Raw genomic sequence first — 18,810 nt, 5'->3', positions numbered from 1 at the left:
TTTGTTTGTGCGCACTTCATGAATGCCGTGTCTTCAACTAAAGTTATTAGACAATGTAGGTCTTATATCATCACCACTCTCTATTCATTCACTTGATTTGTTCTAGGCATAGTTCAGTGAATTTGATCTTCAGGTTCAAGTAATCACTGACAGCGGGTTATTCACGACATTGCGAAAGGCTTGAGATGGAATCTGACGAATTTCGAAGGAACTTGCATTGCGTTAAGCATGTCTTTAACCAGAGTAGTCACGATTTAATTGATGTACATGGAAAGTGGAGTTATGTTACTAAGAAATTGCCCTACATATTGCGGTGCTCGGCGTAAGCAGGGTCGGTCATTAAGGCTCATTAAATGCTCATTGAATGTTCGCAGGTAGAGGCAGAGCCAGATATTTATCGAAGAGCACGGCCGAACAGGTATATATGTACGACATAATCCGCGCGACTGAGCTTTTTGCATACACGTAACGACCGATAACATGAAAATCATAGAAATAGTAGCATCTTAGACTTTAATGAAAATTCAATCAGCTGATACTGCGCTTGCCCCCCAGGGTTAGTGGACAAACGAGGCACCCACACACAAGGCAGACACAAGGCAGACACGCGGTAAAGCCCTCAGCTTGCACCCGTTCAATCCAATTTGCTACTTGAGCAGCCTGAATGGTCCTCAAACTAAATGGAAAAAGGTTTCCCAGTTCTCTCCAAGTACATAATCTCCACATTGCCAGCCATCCCTATTCCACCCAGCCAAACCAAGCAATTTATTAATCCGAGAAGCTCAAATACTTGATTTTCCGAATATTTCTAAGGCATGCCTAGTTCCTTTTAAGCAATACTGTCGATCAAGCCAATACAATCAGCCTGAAGCGAAAGCTCTGCCTAGCAACTACAAGATGGCAGCGAAAGTCCAGAAGCCCCAAGAAAAGATCCCAGATACCACGTTCCTACGCGAGTGGCTTGATGTTTTGGCACGAAACCATACGACTGGTAAAAGCTTGTCTTCTGTAAACGGATGGGCCCGGGCTCCTGCAGTGGTCAGTACCAGTCACGCGGTTCCGGAAGCGAAGGAAACCGAATTCGCGATAATTACCAATCTCTATAAATGGCTCAAAGTCACGGAAAAGCCTATTGTCGCAAGCCTTCCAGAAGAGTTTGAGGGCCATATATTTCCCCAATATGGCGACAACACAGCCGAAGGGCAATGCGAGAAAGAGTCACTCTCGCTAAAACCACGTCCGCTCACTACCACCAAAAGGAGTTTTCGCAAAGACCTGAGTCGGCTTTTAGGTCATGCTCCAACCACATGCGTCAGCAGAATTGAGTATCATACCTATGTCCGGAGCGGAAAAGAAAATCGGACATTAAGGGTGGTTCATGGCATGGAAGACAACCAACTTGAATACATGATCCGGTCGGCTCTTTGTTGGCCAGTCGAGTACTCATGGATTATAGGTATTCGGTTATCTATCCCTGGAGAGTCGAAATTGGAAGCTTTTATCGACGCTTGGATAAAGCTAAAGGACCTCCCAAGAGGAATTTACAAAGGCCTAGATTGGAACAATGCTGAAAGAAAAGAGGATAACGAGAGCTTGTCTCGATCCGGAACACCATACTGGGTACATACAGCACATTGGAAAGATTCACCCCAAGGGGATTGGGAGGCTTCCATAACATCGCAAACTTTCAATCCCTATGCTACGTTTTCCAGGGATGTTCGGGAGCTTCTGTCTCCCACCAGTGTCAAATCGTAAGTGGTATACCTCAACAAACTTGAAAACTCCTCTTCGTTGTTCAGCAGCGCACAAGCCCTCAGTGTTTTAAGAACGTAGCCCTCTATCTAAAAGGCGTTTACGGGAATGATCTACTGGGCCAGAAGCTACAGCCTTGTACGGAACCCCTTCAAGAAGAGGCCGTCCAGTTCATCAGCCGCTTTTTGTCAGACTTTAAACCGCTATTAGCAAAGCGCTAGTAATCGTCAAAAGAAAGGTATTTATACACGCCGGAATTGATGATTGTAAAGCAACCTCGCAAGGAAAGGATTGATACTGTTTTCAGTATGACGTTGACAGAACAATTTGTGGCTTATCGCCCCCATCAATATCTCACACAAAGGCTTCAACCTTACCCATCGTACTTGTAATTTTGAGGGAAGTTGCTACTTAGGCGGATAACTCCTAGCTAAGCCTCATGAATGAAGCGATATGGACCAAGAGTGCGATCAGACTGTAAGACAATGGACCACTAGACCCTATACCAACAAGATGCTCTGAAATTGCTCCTGCTCAAAAACCAGGTCCGTCATGGCCTCTGTAGACTTGCTTAGTGACTTGCCACCCTTCTAGTTCTCTTGCACTTCGAAATACCCGAGTCGTTGGTACCCTTCCGCCAAGCCCCGGCCTGTGACTAACAGACCACTCGCAGGGCCCATTCGCAGGAGAAAAACCCCTGTATCTGCACAGCTCGTCTGTATCAGCGACTGGGACTCTCTAGTATCCGCGATGATCTCCAAGTACGGGTTGGTAATTTCTTGCAGCTGGCTTTCCCTGGGACGAACATCCCGTGTGGCATCTTCCAACGCAGAGATGATGTCAATGCCATCCAGTGATGCCATTCCAGGAAATCTACGCAGTATTGCCTTGAGTGCGAGAAAGCCATTAGTTACAGCACCATAGAGTATCCGTCGATCAACAAGAGTGACGCCGTAGTCCTCGACGGTGAAGAATGGGGGACTTGACTCTCGGGGAGCTTTGTGGACACCTCGAGGATACACATGAACAGCACCATTGACACTCGCCCATGACCATGACGGAGCGACGTAGTCGTCGTAACGGCTAGCGTCTATAGAGCGAGTGCACCACTGTAACTCGTCCGCCCAGGAATGAGGTTGGTTCATGTCGATGAACAAGCCTGCGACGAAAACATGTCGAAACCTCGGCTTCGGGCAATGTCGTGAACGACGCTTGCCAAACCAGAAGCTGCCGGGAGCTTGTCTGCGGCAAATCCAAAATGGCGTCTGGAGTAATTCCTAACGATCGCCTCCCACTGGCTCTGGAGAGGTCGCTCATATAGAGTCGTGATTGGGTAGATGTTGTCCACAAGGCTCTCGGGTCCGCCGAAAGACCGGTTGATCATGACGCCCGAGCAGGCAGAGTAGCTCGTTTGGCATGACCAATAGAGTTGGCCTTGGGCAAATATACCATTCTTCGTGATAGCATGGACTCTTGCAGAGTCCATCCTCGAGTCGTCAGCACCTCCGGTTGCGGATCAGGTGTTGTGGATAAGAAGATGTGACCAGGCTTCCCGTCAGCTGGCTGGAATGCCAACTTGATTGGACCCATTTCGTATGATGGTCGCTTGATGTCAAATAGTCCTTGCGCGCAATGCGAGGAGGAAGCACCGCATATTGTGAGTACGCTCTTCTGATAGTAGTCCCTCATTCTGGCAATCTCGTTGCCTTTGTCCTCATCACTGTCTTGCAAAATGCATAAAGCATCGATCCAGATGAATCCAAGGCCCATGCTGTGGCAGAAAGTTACAGCGTCGCACAATGTTTGGGGTAGATCAGTCGAGGCAATGCCTTGCTTCAGTGAATCTTGGCTTGTTGCAGTCAATTTCACAGGCTGATCACCTCCCCAGCAGTACGACAGCGTGACGTAACCACCAGCTGAAAGTCTCTGGCCGATCTTTGTGCTGGAAATCGCAGGCGTATCCGTCAAGGCCACAAACAGCTTGTCGTCTCTCAGTTCGATATGTAGCAGCCTAGAGGGTGCCTCAGACAATTCCAAACTTTCGGGGGCGTCGTCGGCCGAGTCACCAATACGCTGAGATCGACATTGGGCATGGGTATGAAAACAGGTCTTGAAACTCTGCTGAGCAAACGCGCGAGAAATCGCAGATGACTTGTTAAATTCACATGGCCTTTGATGAACGATGCTAGCAGCTGGATTATCTATCAATAGATTGTCAGTTTCGCTGTCGATGAGGTACCCTTGCCTAACGCTACAGAGAGATATAACCAAATAGATTGTCAGCGATACTGGCGACAACAGTAACATGGAGATCTTACCTCGTAGTAAGAGGTGCAGAATTTCAGACCAAGGAATTTGATATGACCTCTTATATGAGATGAACATCGGGAAAACTCCACTTACCCTCAGTTGTCCAGCCATCGAGCAGTACTTCGTTATCATATCGTGAGCGTGGCAGATCAACTCGCGAACCTTCTGATGAGAGAAGCAGTCTAAACCTTGGCATCGAGCCACTTCCAATCAAGCCAAATTGGTAGCTTTGATCGACTTTCGCAGCTAGTCCCGTGAGAGAGAATTGAGTTACAAGGTGATCAGCCATCCAAATCAACAGTTCGCAGCCGGCCTTTGCTCCTTCAATTGCCTCCCGGAAGTCTACGCGTGGCTCCAATTGGAAGGTACTGGAATATTCGGGGTTGGAAAACCACACGTCTTGTGACTGCACTTGTTGCGCTTCCGTGGTCTTCAATTTCTGGCAATGCGCGCATGTGTGGAGGCTTTGTGCTGTGAACTGCCCTCTTCGCGAGATTGCTTGGTCAGGAGAGACCCCACCTCGCAGCTTCAAATACTGTAAGTGGTGATCTTGGAGCCATGACGATGTCATTTTTATAGGCATCATCCCTCGCGAGTGGCGACGGGGTGAAGAGTTAAGGAATTCTGTGATATCATGGAAGCTGAGAGCTCATTTGAGATGAACAGATTTGACCCCACCATCAAAAGAGGTGAGGGGCCCTCTAATACGTCTAATATGCACGGGAAAAATACGGAAGAGCTATGCAGCTCGGCCAATCAAGCCCGAGTGGCTAGCTGCAGGACCAGGCCTCCATACATGTCATCAATACAGAGCTAAGATGGGGCAATTTCATCGACTGTTTCTAACAAACGTGGTTCATTATAACTGATTTCTATCAGAATGGCGTGTGACTCGTGAACAACAATACACTACCAAAAACGAAACACTCCCAATTCCACGGATATCTAACAACCCTTTCGCCAAACACCCGAATAATAACTAAGAAAAAAGAAAATATTGAAATCTCCGCGTTTGAAAATCGAACTTCTACCCAAACTTTGGTCTCAGAGTGCTCTTCTTGGTAGCAGTTCCGGCCAGCTGGGAAAGACTAGAGTTGTTGGTGATATCGAACAGCGAAACCTCTGCACCAAGCTCCTTCATGAGCCAAGACCGCAGCTCAACGGCCGTGAGGGAGTCGATTCCGTATGCATGGAGAGGCTTGCCAATGTCAAGGTTTTCCACCTCGATGCTGAGCATTCTCGAAACCTTGAGGAGCAAAGCTTCCAGCACAATCTTCTCGGCATCCTCCCATGATGCGGCACCGGTGAGCAGTGCCTTGTGGTTAATGGTCTTGTTGGCCTCAGTCGCGCCGGCTGCATCGGCATCTGTCTGACCAAGCTCGAGATGGCTGAAAAGGGGATCTTCTCCCCACGATTGCGTCTGGTAGCCCTGGGCGGCGGTTTCTTGGGGCAGCCAGAGGCGAGGAATGACCTGGGCCTTTGACGCTTGCACGGGGGCACTGGCAGGACGGCAGTGGTAGTCGAGCACGGCCCGGAGCTCCGCCTCGTTGATGTAGGTCCAACCAGAAGCGCGAAGGTACTCGAAGAGCTCCGGCTTCTCGGCGACGTAGCCAACACCCTGGATGATGGGAAGGTCAATTGAGACGGCGTTGACGCCCTTGGACGCGAGGTGGCGAGCGAAAGCGTCTTGGAAAGTGCCACCCGCAGCGTAGTTGGCCTGCTCGGGGCTACCTGTGATGCCAACAGTCGACGAGAGTAAGACGAAGAAGTCGGTCTTGTCTCCGAGAACTTGGTACAGGTTCTGGGACGCCTGGACCTTTGGCCAAACGGCTGCCTTCCAGTGGTCGAGCGACATGTTCTCGAACATATTGTCCTACTCCAGAGTTAGCATCGTTATAAAGGGGCGGTAAACATCAAATACTGACCTTGAGAACCATGGAGCCTTGAATGCAGCCCTTTATGGGAGGCATGGAAGATGATAGCTCGGTAATGAGATTCTTGAGAGCGTCCGCATCGGTCACATCACATGCGGGGGTGATGACCTTGTTGCAGACGCCCTCAAGCTCCTTGACAAGCTCCTTGGCAGATTCCTCGACAGCACCACGTCGAGAAAGTAGGATGAGGTTCTTGGCACCTCGAGATGCCATCCATCGCGCAACCGACCTTCCCAGTCCACCGAGACCACCAGCAATGACATAAGAAGCCTCAGGGTCAAAACGGCTTACGAACTTGCGAGTCGGCAGGATGGGAACCTGGTCATCGTCACGGGGCTCCAAGACAAGCTTGGAACTAGTACCATCAGTTTGCAAATGGCGGAAAGCATCGTGGATCTTGGAGAAGGGGTAGGTGGCCAGTGAAGGAGCCTTGCTGATGGTGTCCCACTCAGCCAAGACCATCTCAGTCATGCGCTGGAACATGCTCTCGGTACGAATCGGGTCATGAGCAGTGCATGAGGCAAGGTCGAAGGACTCGAAGCGAATGTTGCGGCCTCGTGGCAAGCGAGCGCTTGAGTCACCATCTTGTCCACCGACGTTGGCAATGCGTCCGAAGGGAGCAACGCATTCCATGACCGCGTCAAGGAACTCGGTGTTGTCGGCGGTGTTGACGAGGATGTTGACGCCACGGCCTTGAGTCGAAGTCTGGAGGGCCTTCTTGATGGACCTGTCGCGAGCCCCGAAGACGCGGTCTTGGGAAAGACCGCAGACCTTCTCCAAGAGTCCGCGCTCTGTGGCGTTCTTGACAGTTGCGAAGACGTCAGCGCCACGCATCTGAGCGAGCTGAATGACCGCCGTGCCCAGGTGAGACGCCCCCTCGTGGACCAGGACAGTCTCACCCATGCGAACAGTGCCCAGTTCGTGGAGAGTTGCGTAGGCTGTTGTGTAAGCGACGGGAAGAGAGGCACCTTGAGACCATGTCAAGTCGTCTGGCAACCTGGCGAGGAGGCCGTCCGTGGATCTGATATGCGTCTTGATGGCGCCAGACTTGGACAGACCGAAGACGCGGTCACCAACTAGGAACTTGGAAATCGAACCAACTCTGGTAACAACACCAGCAGCTTCGCAACCCAGCGGGGCTTCATCGGTTTTGCCGAGTGCCGACGACAGGTCTTGAATGGTGAGACCGCAGGCCATGGTCTTGATCTCGACCTCGTTGTCTGCCAAGGGAGAATCGAAGAGAGCGTCATCTTCGAATCTGAGCGAGTCGACTTTGCCAATGGTACCCGGGTGAAGACTTAAGTAGCGAGACGACTCCCCGTCGAGAGGCTTTATGACAACATCCAAGCTGCCAGTCTGGTTCTGGATGTGCTCAGTGAGGTACTGTGCCTTTACCAGGCGAGACACATTGACAACATCACTGGCCACCCTAAAGGCATTCTCAGACCCGGACTGAGCGGCATGAAGAACTTGAGCGGTCCTCTCAATGACGAGTGATTCACTGGCGGCCTGCTCAAAAGAGAGCGTCAGGAACTTGACGTCGGGTCTCTCCGACCGAATTACTCTTGCGAGGCCGGTCACAAGGTCGGCGTTGGGGTCTGTAGTGCCGCGAGTAAGCCATACGATGTTCTTGCACTGAGTAAGCACACGCTTGATCCCGCCAAAGACGTCTTCCGTGATGTTGTTGAGGATAGGGCTGTCGAACTCGGCGAGAACAACGCAGCTGGCGCCAGTCATGTCCTTCTCTGTGGCAGCTGAGAGATCCACGACCTCCGAAGATCCGAGCTGCTGCTTGAGGCCTTCGGCAATCTTCAGCTGGGAGGGCTGTCCAGTGGTCAAGATGTACTCTGGGAGAATCGAGGCAGTCTTCTCCTCCGTCTTGGGAACAGTTGAGACGAGAATGGAACTCATCCGGTGGTACGAGCCAGAGAAGTCGTCCAACACGGCATCGAGGCCACCGAAGCCTGACTTGCGTAGATGATGGTCCCAAGATGGGGCAGACATCAAGGGTCCCCAGATTCGGTCCTTGTCCTCTGAAAGCCACCAACCATGCAGCACGCCGAAGCAGAAACTGCTCAAGAGCACAGCAGTGTTGGTGATTTCGAAGAGAAGAAGCTTGCCGCCAGGCTTGAGCAGCTTCCTGGCATTGGACAGGGTGTCGTCGATCTTCTTAGTGGCGTGCAAAACGTTAGCGGCAATGATCAGGTCGTATTTGCCAGCTTCGAAGTCCTGGCCCAAGGGGTCGTTCTCAACATTCAGAACGCGGAAGCTCATACGTCCCACCTCGTTCTTGAAAGTTTCCTTGGCTTGCTCAAAGAACGAAGGGGAGATATCAGTAAAGCAGTAAGACTTGTATCGACGGCCGTTGTCCGTGAGCGTCTTCATGGTCGGGCGAGTGGCGCCACCAGTTCCGGCGCCAATCTCGAGAATCTCCATGGACGGGCTCTTGTGGGCAAGGGCATCGACGTAGTTTTGCAGCTGCTCGTAGCATCGCTTGGAGCCAAGACCATCGCGGTAGACGTCCTCGGCGAGCTTGTCCTTGAAGATGACGTCGAGGGGGTCGCGTTGTCCATTGAGGATGTCCGAGAGCGCACGACCAACGGCGATGATCAGTTTGCCTTCGGAAGCACCCCCTTGAGTGACACTCCACTCAAGATCAGCAATATCCTGGGTGGGCTGGTCCGAGTTCTGGCTGACAACATGTTGGAACCACTTGACGTATCGTTGATGGTACCAAGTCATCTTGGAAAGGCTTTCCTGGGACACAGTGCTCATGCAACGGCGGATGTACGCCAGGCAAAGGGCTTCGCAGTCTTGCATCCACTGGGACGGGTCATCCTTCTGGGTCATGGGCAGTCCGAACACCTTGGAAGCCTGCTCCTTGGAGAGGAATGACGGATCCGGTTTCCACTCGAGATTGAAAGCTGGGTGCACCGAAGCATCTGACGTCTCCTCAGATGCTTCACTGATGGTTCTGAAGACAAGGCCTGACATGTGCACCATTAGCTGGTTCTCGTCAAGATGCGAGGCGATCGCCTCAGAAATAACCTCGTTGCGCCCGTGGAAGCGAGACTCGGCGGACACCTTGTAAGAGTCATGCAGAACATCTGGCTGCGCAGAGATCCAACCGTCGGCCAAGTACGTTGGTACTCGAGTGGCCTTGGAGTACTTGGTGTTGGAGACCAGAGGGGCCAAGTTGGCGTGGACAATGGCATCCAAGGTTGCGGGGTGCACCATGTGAGGTTGAACGTATTGCTTGGGCATAGACTGCTGGATCCTGTCCCCAGAGTTCTCGATTGTCGCAATAACGTTCAGATTGTTTCCCAGCCGAATGTCGCTCAGAGTCTGGAAAGTAGTACCGAAGTCGAGCCCAACCTGTTGAAAGTTGTGGTAGAGCTTGTCAACGGTGATCTCAGTGCTGCAGCGGCCCTGAATGTCCTTCAATTGGCCCTCGAGACTTGAAACATCATCTTGGGATCCATCGGTATCGTACTCAGTCTGCACGAAACCATGGCAATGCTCTCTCCATGAGCCGTCTTGGAGGGTCCAGAGTTGGAATTCAGACCATGTCGAAGCAGACGACAAGCTTGTCTCGCGATGGGGTCGGAGGAAGAACTGCGACTCAACACCACGGGCATCATCAGGAACCCGCAATGCTAGCTTGAAGGAGACATCTTTGAAACGGAAGCCCTTAAGGACCTTAGTCTTGTCCGCAACCTGTCTGCTGGCTTCGATAGCCATGACGAGCATGCCAGCCGCAGGATACAAAATATCACCCGAGACTTTGTGATCTTCGATCCAGGGGTTCTCTGTGAGGCGGATGTAGTTGCGCCAGGCAGCGTTGTTCTCGTTCAAGCCGGGCACCGGCGCGCCGAGAAGCTCATGGCGGCCGAACTGTCGGAGCCGGAAGTTGTCGCTGAGGGTGCTCTCAACCCAGTACTCCTTAGAGTGGTCGAACGGGTAGGCGGGAAGGTTCGTCAGCATAAGCGGCTTCGGTCCGTAGGGCTCGTCCGCATCGTTGACTTGGGCGAGGTCGATCTTGTAGCCTTGGCAGAACAAAGATCCAACAGTCTCCAGGGTTGTCTCAACAGCGGACTTCTGACGCCTGAGCAGGGAGTGGTAGTCAACAGAGACGCCACCGCGGACCTGCTTGGTAGTGCTGATGAGCGGTCCCTTGAGTGCGCTGTGAGGACCGATCTCCAGGAAGTCGGTGATGGGTTCCAAAGCAGCCTCCTCATCAACGTCTCCGTTGACGCCGTTGACTCCATTAGTCAAGTGTGTACCGTTAACACCGTTAGCACTGTTGACCAAGCCATTCACGTGACCGTTGGTCTTGGGTACAGAGGAACCCTTGAGCAGCTCGGTGACTGACTCGGTGAACCTGACCGGCGATACCAAGTTCTTGACCCAGTATGCGGGCTGTCGAAGCTGGGAGGCCTCAATGGGCGCTCCTACGGTTGAGGAGTAAATCCGAGGCTCAACAGAGCCTCTGAAGGTGCCCTTCTCAAGCTCGCCCATTGCTTGCAAGTACTCGTCGGCCATGGGCTTCATGTACTGGGAGTGATAAGCGATTTCGACGTTGAGTTTCCTGGCAAACACCTTCTCGGCGCTGAGCATCTCGACAAGCGCTTCGATCTTTCCAGCATCACCACTGACGGTATGGCTGTCAGCGCTGTTCATGCAGGCAATCTGAAGAGTGCCTTCGCCGCCGAGCTGGTTAACGCGATCGATGGCAGCTTCGGTCTTGGCGGTGTCGAGGCCGATGGCAGCCATGCTGGTCTTGGGACGGGACTCCGCACGCATCAATTTGGCGCTCAGTCTTCCACGGTGGTAGGCGACCTTCCAGGCTGCTTCTCTGGAAAGTGCACCAGCGGCATATGCAGCGGCAACTTCTCCTGAAGAGTGACCGGTGATGGCGTGGGGGTAGATGCTCCATGAGGCAAGGAGATCAACCATGGCGACTTGGAGGGCGGTGCAGATGGGTTGGCAGAACTCGGGGTCATCGATTCGAGAGGATGTCTTCGTCTTGGAGAGCTCGACTAGTTGACTAGTTAGTGGGCGATTGCATGTAGCCGAAACAATCATAACTCACATGTCAAAGACCAGTTGCAGCCAAGATCGCTGAGATATCTGTCCGCCGCAAGAAGACTCTCTTGGAAAGCCCGGTAGACCATGAGGTCCATGCCCATGGCTGCCCATTGCGCACCTTGACCAGTGAAGACGAAGCCTAACCTGGGCTGTGACTTGGCTCTGGTGGGCTTCGAAGTATCTTCGAGAGTTTTCTGGAGCTGGTGTGAGGAGCTCGCAATGCTGAAAGATCTCCAAGCATGTTGAGTCCTGCGAGACGCGAGCGTGTAGCTCAGGTCCCGGATGTACCGCAGAGAAGCCGTCTCGTCGGTGTCTTGTGATGCGAGATGATCCTTGTATAAAGTCTTGAATCTTGAAACGGCATCGGGGTCGTTTGCGGAGAAGACAAAAATCCGTGGAGAAACATCGTTCGACTCGGCCTCGACATCACCCATGTTCACGCCACTGTCCTGACGGTGGCGACCATGGGCACGGTCTGGTAGCCATAGGGTTAGCTGAAGTTCTAGCAGAGAGTAGCTCCACATAGAGAAACTTACGTGTGCCATTAATACCGTTGATACCATTCACCTTGACCCCATTAACTGGTCTGAACCTGGCGGGAATCCTCGGGACGGCCTCTGTTCGGTGGTTACCGACCAGACGGTGCCGCTTTAAGAAGTGCAGCGCATCATCCATAACCACGTGGGCGTTGCTTCCACCAACACCGAATGAGTTGATGGACATCCGACGCAGACCACGCTGTGGCCATTCTGTCGGCTCGGTCGGGAACTTGAGGTTCCACGAGTCCAGGATTTGGGGGTTCCGCTTCTCATGCCAGATGTTGCCGGGGATGATGCCGCTTTCCAGCGTCAAGATGCCCTTGATGACGGCAGCAACTCCAGCAGCGCCCTCCAAGTGTCCAACATTACTCTTCAAGGCTCCCACGTACAACGGATCGGCCGGCGTCCGGTGGGCCGCGAAGATCTCGGCCAGTGCGCTCGCTTCGATGGGATCGCCCACCGGCGTGCCAGTGCCATGGGCTTCGGCAAAGCGAGTGAGGGATGGGTCCAGCCCAGCCCTAGAGTAAACGTGTCTGATGAGCGCGACCTGGCCGGCCTTGGTCGGCTGCGTGATGCCGGGCGATCTCCCGTCTTGGTTCGTGGACGAGTTCCGGATGACGGCACGGATCACGTCTCCATCCCGAATAGCATCGGATACCCGCTTTAAAACAAGGGCTCCGAACCCTTCACCGCGCGCGTACCCGTTTGCGCGGTGGTCAAAGCTGTAGGATTTGCCGTCCGGACCCAGAACACCAGCGGCGTCGAGCTTTAGTGTCATCTCGGGGGTCAGGATAAGGTTGCATCCGCCCACGACCGCCTAGGACGATCCGTCAGCACTTTGAACTCAAAACCATCCCTTCCTTCGCATTCTCTCCACAGGTTGGGCTTACCATGGAGACTTCTCGCAGCTTCAAGCTCATACAAGCTTCATGCACAGCAACCAGACTACTGGAGCAAGCCGTGTCGACTGTTACGCTCGGGCCCTTGAAATCGAAGAACCATGACACCCTGTTGCTGAGCATGCTCGCCACTGTTCCAAGCGCCGAGTACTTGTTAGGGATGTCCAGATCCTTCGCGATGTGATCGTTGTAGTCTGCCGTAAAGCAACCAACGTAAACGCCGGTTTGTGATCCGGCAACCGCATCGAGAGGAATTCCGGCTTTTTCATAGCAAAAGTCAGCATCAACCCCAGCAGAAACTCAGAAGAAGCAAGGATGTTCTCGTACCATTCTCGAGTGCTTTGTATACACATTCTAGCATTCCACGCTGTTGCGGATCTATACTCTTCGCTTCCGTAGGTGTAATTGAGAAAAAGGGCGCATCGAATGCCTTGATGCTTCCCTTGAGGAAATGTCCATGGCGGACTCGTGTCTTCCCAGCTTGTCAGTCTACTGCTGCTGGAAGCTGTTAAACGGCTGTTGGGATAGATTACGCACCGCACCACTCCTCTCGGCGTCTGGGTGCCAGAACGCGTTTGCGTTGTATCGCTCACTCGGGACTTCCGTCCGGGCTGATCTTCCAGCGAGTAAGGACTCAAAAAATCGCTCAGGGGTATCGCCATCACCGGGGAGCCTTGCACTAAGGCCAACGATTGCAATTGGGTCTCCCATAATGTAAGACACTATCCTATCCGGGGTTGAAGGTTCAGCTTAGGTCTGAGCGGTGACTTGCGGTGAGCTGCGGTGTGAGGTGGTGTGGATGTGGCGGCGGATATGCTGTTGAGAGCGAAATATCCAGAGAAGTTGGAAAGACTTGGATCAGGGCTCCACGGGATGGCAGCACACTTTTACATGAAGACTAAAAAGCTTTCCGCCGTCCGAGGCTCTCGTCAACGACCTGGTTTAAAGGCAAATACCTCTCGGAGTCAAGCTTGAATGGCAAGCTCGTGACCCTGGTCGGTCGCCGATGCAGCATGCTGCAATTCATCATGCTGTTGGTACTGAGATAGACACCGATCATCCACAGACACTGCTCAGTTGACCAAACTCAAGATAACCCGCAGGTCGCTGGGTAGGTTTTCCGTTGCTGTCTCCATACTTTCCGAAGCTGCTTGCGGGAGACTGGAGCTTGTGCTTGTCGTGCAGCTCGCAAGTTGCATTCGAGTTGGAGCTTGTCACATTTAGCCGCATCTTGCGCCAACAATGTCTGTGCCAGCGAGTCCGAGGACAAGTTGTTCCAACCCGCCACTTGAGAGTCTCGACTCAGTTGTTTGATGACGACGCACACTTTGCAAACATCCATCAGCCCATTTGAGGGTGAGGACCCTTGCATGTCCCCTGACGCTGCACTAAAACGAAAGCAGGGCAGCCCCCCGACGTGAGGAACCAACAGGCCAGTGAGAAAATACGAGTACCGGCCGGCATATACAGTGCGGGACGACCAGAGTGCCGGGTAGGATCAAGACCCTTGACTTTCTCGAGCAAACATACATATACAATGGCATTATGACGAGGGCATTTGTTCCAACAGCTCCAGCGACTCTGTACAAGAAGGATTAATCTCCACTGTGCAGGCAGAATATTGGCTTGCGCAGTAGTAGTACGATTCAAAGAGGAAGGCATCGTCCGGTCCATCCTGAACCGACCCGCAAGCTGCTGGCTCCTAGAACACTTCGGGAGGAGCAGCACTGCAACTAAAACGCGAAGGAGGGTGAGTTGTTCCTTCGGCTTCCTTAGCAATCATTTGGCAAGCAGAAATTCTCTGCAATGCTCCCCACGCATCGGATTGACTGGAGGATCACGGTGGGGGAACACAAGATTGGCTTGAATCGTTTTCGTTCCGTTGCATCTCGTCGGCACCACGTGAAGCCTGTCTCATCGATGGTGTGTGAGTCGCGGCCTTGGCATGTTCCCCCTTTTCGCTGAAATGCTGCCGCGCAATTGGAATCGGGATCGAATCCCGGGGATCCGAAGGCGATCAAAGAGATAACTACTGGGGTGCGGAAACCAATCAATGTTCGGCAGGGCGGCAGTTTTATGCTAATGCCCATGACCGCCGGGCGATAGGGGGCCGTAATCGTATCTTTTGCCGACCTCCTCCCTCCGTGCCGCTCCATACACATACTAAAAGTAATGTAAGTTCATGACTAGCCGGGCTGCGACCTTCAGGTGCCGCTCGATACGTTGGAGCCGGGGGCCGGAGGACCCGCGATAAGGCCGTTATGACAAAAGTGCCGAAGAGTTTTCTCCCACAAGCTACAAAAGGGGATCCTCCCCTATTTATCTTGTCTTCGCTCAGACATTCGCTAGGAGGTTGGCTGAGTCTTGGGCATATGAGTTATGACCACGTCAGGAGCACGTCCTGGTAAACGGCCGGCGAAGCCCAATTATATGTCGTAGTTCTCCACCATCTAGACCGGTCATTTTACCGGGTTACGGTTCCAGCAGCGCTGAACTGGAACAAGCAAACATCCAAAATGACAGGGATGTCGAGGGCGGCAGTGCGCTCAGTGGCACCTAAGGAAAAATAAACTACTTGCCCTAGCCCCTTTCCCCAAGCATGAAAAAACAGGACGAACCCATTCCGTCCATGGGACGACCTTGTCTATCCCGCTTCTCTTTTGCTCGTTCATTAAGTCTGAATTCTTCCCTTGCGTCTACTGCGCCTATCTGCGTCCTTGCGTGCCAGCCTGCTTGCAACCTAAGTGCATCACATCGCGCGTCGGCCGTAGACCGGACAACTTTCTCCCCCCATCCCCCCTCCCGTCCCTCCTCTTCTTCCCCTCTCTTTTCCCCTCCTTTGCTCACGGCCTTTTCGGAGCGGCCCGCAAGTTGATGGACAAGTACAACCAACTCCTGGGACGACAGCCGCGGCGTCCTCCAACGGCTGCGAACAGCGTCTCGGTCGCCTCCACCTCGACGCTCACCGCTACTTCGTCGTCCATGTCGTCCGAACTCCCCCGCAACTTTTCCACCGACAGCGCCCGGCCGCATACGCCGCCCTCTACCAGACCCTCCATATCCGTGCTGTCGTCCAAACAAGACGTATGTGCTGTCGTTTCTTATTTTTATTTATTTTTACTTCTTGGCGTGGCCCCAAACCCCAAACATGTAGCCCAAGCATGTGGTTTAGCACCCAGCAATCCTGTCTCTGTCTGTCTCTGAATAGCAATTGAAGCTCGTAACACGACAGGACTACCCTGAAGATCACCCCAGCCCGACATCTGATGAAGTCGATCGGGCGGTGTGGGCGGGAGCATCGGACTCTGACCTGGACGATTCCACCGACGATTCGACGCCGCACCCGAGCACTCGCGCGCCGTCCCGGTAAGCCTCCCTTGTGCTACACCGGTGCCAACCCCCCACTGATGTCCATCATTGACATGGACTCTGCCATCATATCTCATGTTCAACTAACCGCCGGAACCAACGTGACAGGTCCGCCACCACGCGTACCAAGTCCAAGAAGTCGATCTTCTCCTCAATCTTCTCAAAGTTCGCTAAGACTGGCAAGCGTTTTGGCTTCGTACCAAACAGCAAGGTTCGTGAACCCTCGCTTAGAGTTCAGGTTTGCCATGTTTGTGTCCGCTGACCCGAGATTTGACGACCAGGAGGAACAAGACAGAAATGGTTAGAACTTCATCCCATCCACCAAGCTGCGTCTCTTCCAGCCTCGTCCAACACGTTTTAACCCGCAAACAGTGCTCCAACATCAGATCATCGCCGAACTCTTCGATGGTAGACTCCACCTTGCCCCGGTCGTGAAGGCCAGGGCCGTTCTGGACATTGGCACTGGGCCAGGGTTATGGGCATTAGTACGTGCATCATCACTCCCGTTCTTCCTTTACGCACGCATGAACACATCATGGAATAGCCGGCTGACATGGACGCAGGAATACGGCAAGTTCCTCATGTTGGCCTTCAAGGCCTCCTGACGTGGTCCACACTAACCCTTGTTCCAACAACAGCCAAGAAGAATCCCAACTGTGCCGTACTGGGGATTGACATTGAGAAGGTTCGCCCGCCATATTCGGTGTCCAACTGCTCATTCAAAATCATGGACGCGACAGCGGATTGGAACCTAAACAGGCAGTTCGACTTTATCCATGTCCGTATGCTTGGTGATGTGTCAGAGAAGGAACAGCTCATCAAGTCCGTCTACGACCACTTGAATCCTGGTGGCTGGGCTGAGTTCACAGAGTGGATTGCCATACTCCAGTCTCCAAACCGATCCTTGGAGGGCAGCGCATTCCACAAATGGAATCTGCTGCTCCGACAAGGCCTGCAGAACATGGGACGATCTCTACACTATCCCAACCATTACCAGCCTATCTTAGAGAAGGCCGGCTTCGAGAGGATGAAGATAACGAAGCATGCTGCCCCCACGAACTCGTGTTATCCGGGCAAGAAATGCCAAAGATTCGGTGTCATGATGACCAAGAACTGGAATGCCATCATTGAGCCACTCAGTGTCCCGGTTTTCACCATTGGCCTCGGCTGGACCGAGCCCCAAGTGCTTGCGTTGGTTAAAGACGTCCGTGAAGAGATTGGCGATACAAACTACCATTCGTTCATGACATTGTAAGCCGAGTCCCCTGTCCCGTCCGCAAACCGGTTTGCTTGTTCTTTGTTAACCAGTCATCGCATAACAAGGCTTACGGTCTACTGCCGAAAGCCGCGTAGCGGTACATCGTCTTCTGTCTCCCTGGCCAGCTCGTCACGGTCGGCAAAGGCGTCAATTTCTACTTCCAACCTCAGTTCGCATGCGGAATAAGGGTTTCAAGAAAAAAACATGTGTGTTTGCTTTTACATGGAAGGGATTGGTCGGAATACCCCCACGCGGCGCTTGCGTAGAGCGAATTATGATAATCTTGGGCTTCATTATCACAAAAAGAAGACAATCAAATATTCTTGTAATTGTCATGGCGGTTTGCATAGCCCCATTGAGTACAATCCATTGTCTGGAATCAATATACAGTGCAAACAAGGGTCCTGATCAGAGCATGGCTGCATGCATGCAGGCGCGGAGTACTTTGCAGTTGATGATCTGGGCGAGGCCATTCCCACATGACCCCCCTCAGCAGTTTAGTTCGATTTGTTGAAGAATTGGCATGCAGGCGACGTGCATGGCATCAATAGAATGCCACTCGGAATGGGGCCACTGAGGGATTTACACGTATTTGACCAATTGATCAGCAATCTGGGTTCCATTCAAGGCAAATGGTCAAGCAACAACGACTTTAGCGCCAACAAGCATTTGAGAACATGCATACACAAATCGTAGAACGGATACGGCAACCCACTCCAATGCATGTGCCAGACGGCCACTTCACACGAACGGGCATGTACGGGTCGTGGAACACAATCGCCCTGCCGCTGGGCATTGCCACCGGCAAGGTGATAACCGGCCACCTCCCGGATGATCTCAAGGTTTTGTTCTTCTTGCAGCGCCCTTGCCCATCCATGAGCGATCCCAACTGAACCGCACCGCTCTTCATTCCCACTCTCATCCCCATCCATTGTTCTCACTCGTCATCGCCCACGATGACTAACACAACGTACAAGACCGTCTACTCACCGTCTTTTCTCACCATCTTCTATGACAAATATGTCCTCGGCTTCAACATGAAGTACATGTGGGGGTGTCCCACGGACAAAGTCCTCCTTCCCTTCTTCAGCGAGAACTTCTCGCGCAACCACCTCGATGTCGGTGTCGCTACCGGCTACTTTCCCGCCGTCGCGCTGGCGCGGCCATTCCGTGCCAACAGCAGGCAACGTCTTACCCTCGTGGACTTGACCGCGCCGCCGTTGAATGCCACCAAGACTCGCGTCCTGTCCGTGACGTCGGCTACTGAAGTCGACTGCGTAGAGGCCGACGTTACGGAGCCACCGCCAAAGCAGCTCCTTGGCGAGCGCTATGATACTATCACCATGTTCAACCTCTTCCACTGCATGCCTGGTGGCAAGTCAAAGTTCCGTGCTTTCGGGACGTACAAGGAGCTGCTGAGTGAGGACGGAGTCCTCGCTGGTTGCACCGTACTGGGACCTAGACAATCTACCAACTTCCTCACGAGGTTTTATCTTACCTGGTATAACAAGTGGTGGGGTGTCTTCAACAACTGGGACGACAAGGAGGAGGATGTCAAGGATGCACTAGACCAGGAGTTTGAGGAGGTCGAGACTTGGGTTATCGGTCAGACCATGCTATTCAGAGCAAAGAAGCCCAGAAAGGCCTTGCTCGATGTATAA

General features: G+C 52.9%; 4 protein-coding genes across 4 annotated transcripts; 3 read left to right on the top strand and 1 right to left on the bottom strand.

Annotated features, from left to right (window-relative positions):
- Positions 1 to 5,089: 5,089 nt before the first annotated feature.
- Positions 5,090 to 12,401, bottom strand: COL26b_003313 (Type I Iterative PKS; the record flags this gene model as incomplete). The annotated part of the gene is made up of 4 exons (XM_053176211.1): positions 5,090 to 5,935; positions 5,988 to 11,035; positions 11,089 to 11,559; positions 11,621 to 12,401. 4 exons carry the CDS (start codon positions 12,399 to 12,401, stop codon positions 5,090 to 5,092), a joined length of 7,146 nt encoding a protein of 2,381 aa, XP_053039832.1.
- A 3,103-nt stretch (positions 12,402 to 15,504) lies between these two features.
- Positions 15,505 to 16,496, top strand: COL26b_003312 (uncharacterized protein; the record flags this gene model as incomplete). The annotated part of the gene is made up of 6 exons (XM_053176210.1): positions 15,505 to 15,606; positions 15,755 to 15,888; positions 16,000 to 16,102; positions 16,173 to 16,191; positions 16,264 to 16,376; positions 16,455 to 16,496. The coding sequence occupies 6 exons, from the start codon at positions 15,505 to 15,507 to the stop codon at positions 16,494 to 16,496; spliced, it is 513 nt and encodes a 170-aa protein (XP_053039831.1).
- Positions 16,497 to 16,618: 122 nt separating this feature from the next.
- Positions 16,619 to 17,146, top strand: COL26b_003311 (uncharacterized protein; the record flags this gene model as incomplete). Its single annotated transcript, XM_053176209.1, has 1 exon — positions 16,619 to 17,146. The coding sequence occupies one exon, from the start codon at positions 16,619 to 16,621 to the stop codon at positions 17,144 to 17,146; it is 528 nt and encodes a 175-aa protein (XP_053039830.1).
- A 959-nt stretch (positions 17,147 to 18,105) lies between these two features.
- COL26b_003310 (uncharacterized protein) lies at positions 18,106 to 18,810 on the top strand (the record flags this gene model as incomplete). The annotated part of the gene is made up of 1 exon (XM_053176208.1): positions 18,106 to 18,810. The coding sequence occupies one exon, from the start codon at positions 18,106 to 18,108 to the stop codon at positions 18,808 to 18,810; it is 705 nt and encodes a 234-aa protein (XP_053039829.1).

This window comes from Colletotrichum chrysophilum, assembly GCF_026319265.1.
Source record: "Colletotrichum chrysophilum strain AFK26 chromosome Unknown scaffold_18, whole genome shotgun sequence".
Lineage (NCBI taxonomy): Eukaryota > Fungi > Ascomycota > Sordariomycetes > Glomerellales > Glomerellaceae > Colletotrichum > Colletotrichum chrysophilum.
The sequence above is the reverse complement of the archived record's forward strand: the minus strand, read 5'-3'. Positions and strand labels throughout refer to the sequence as shown.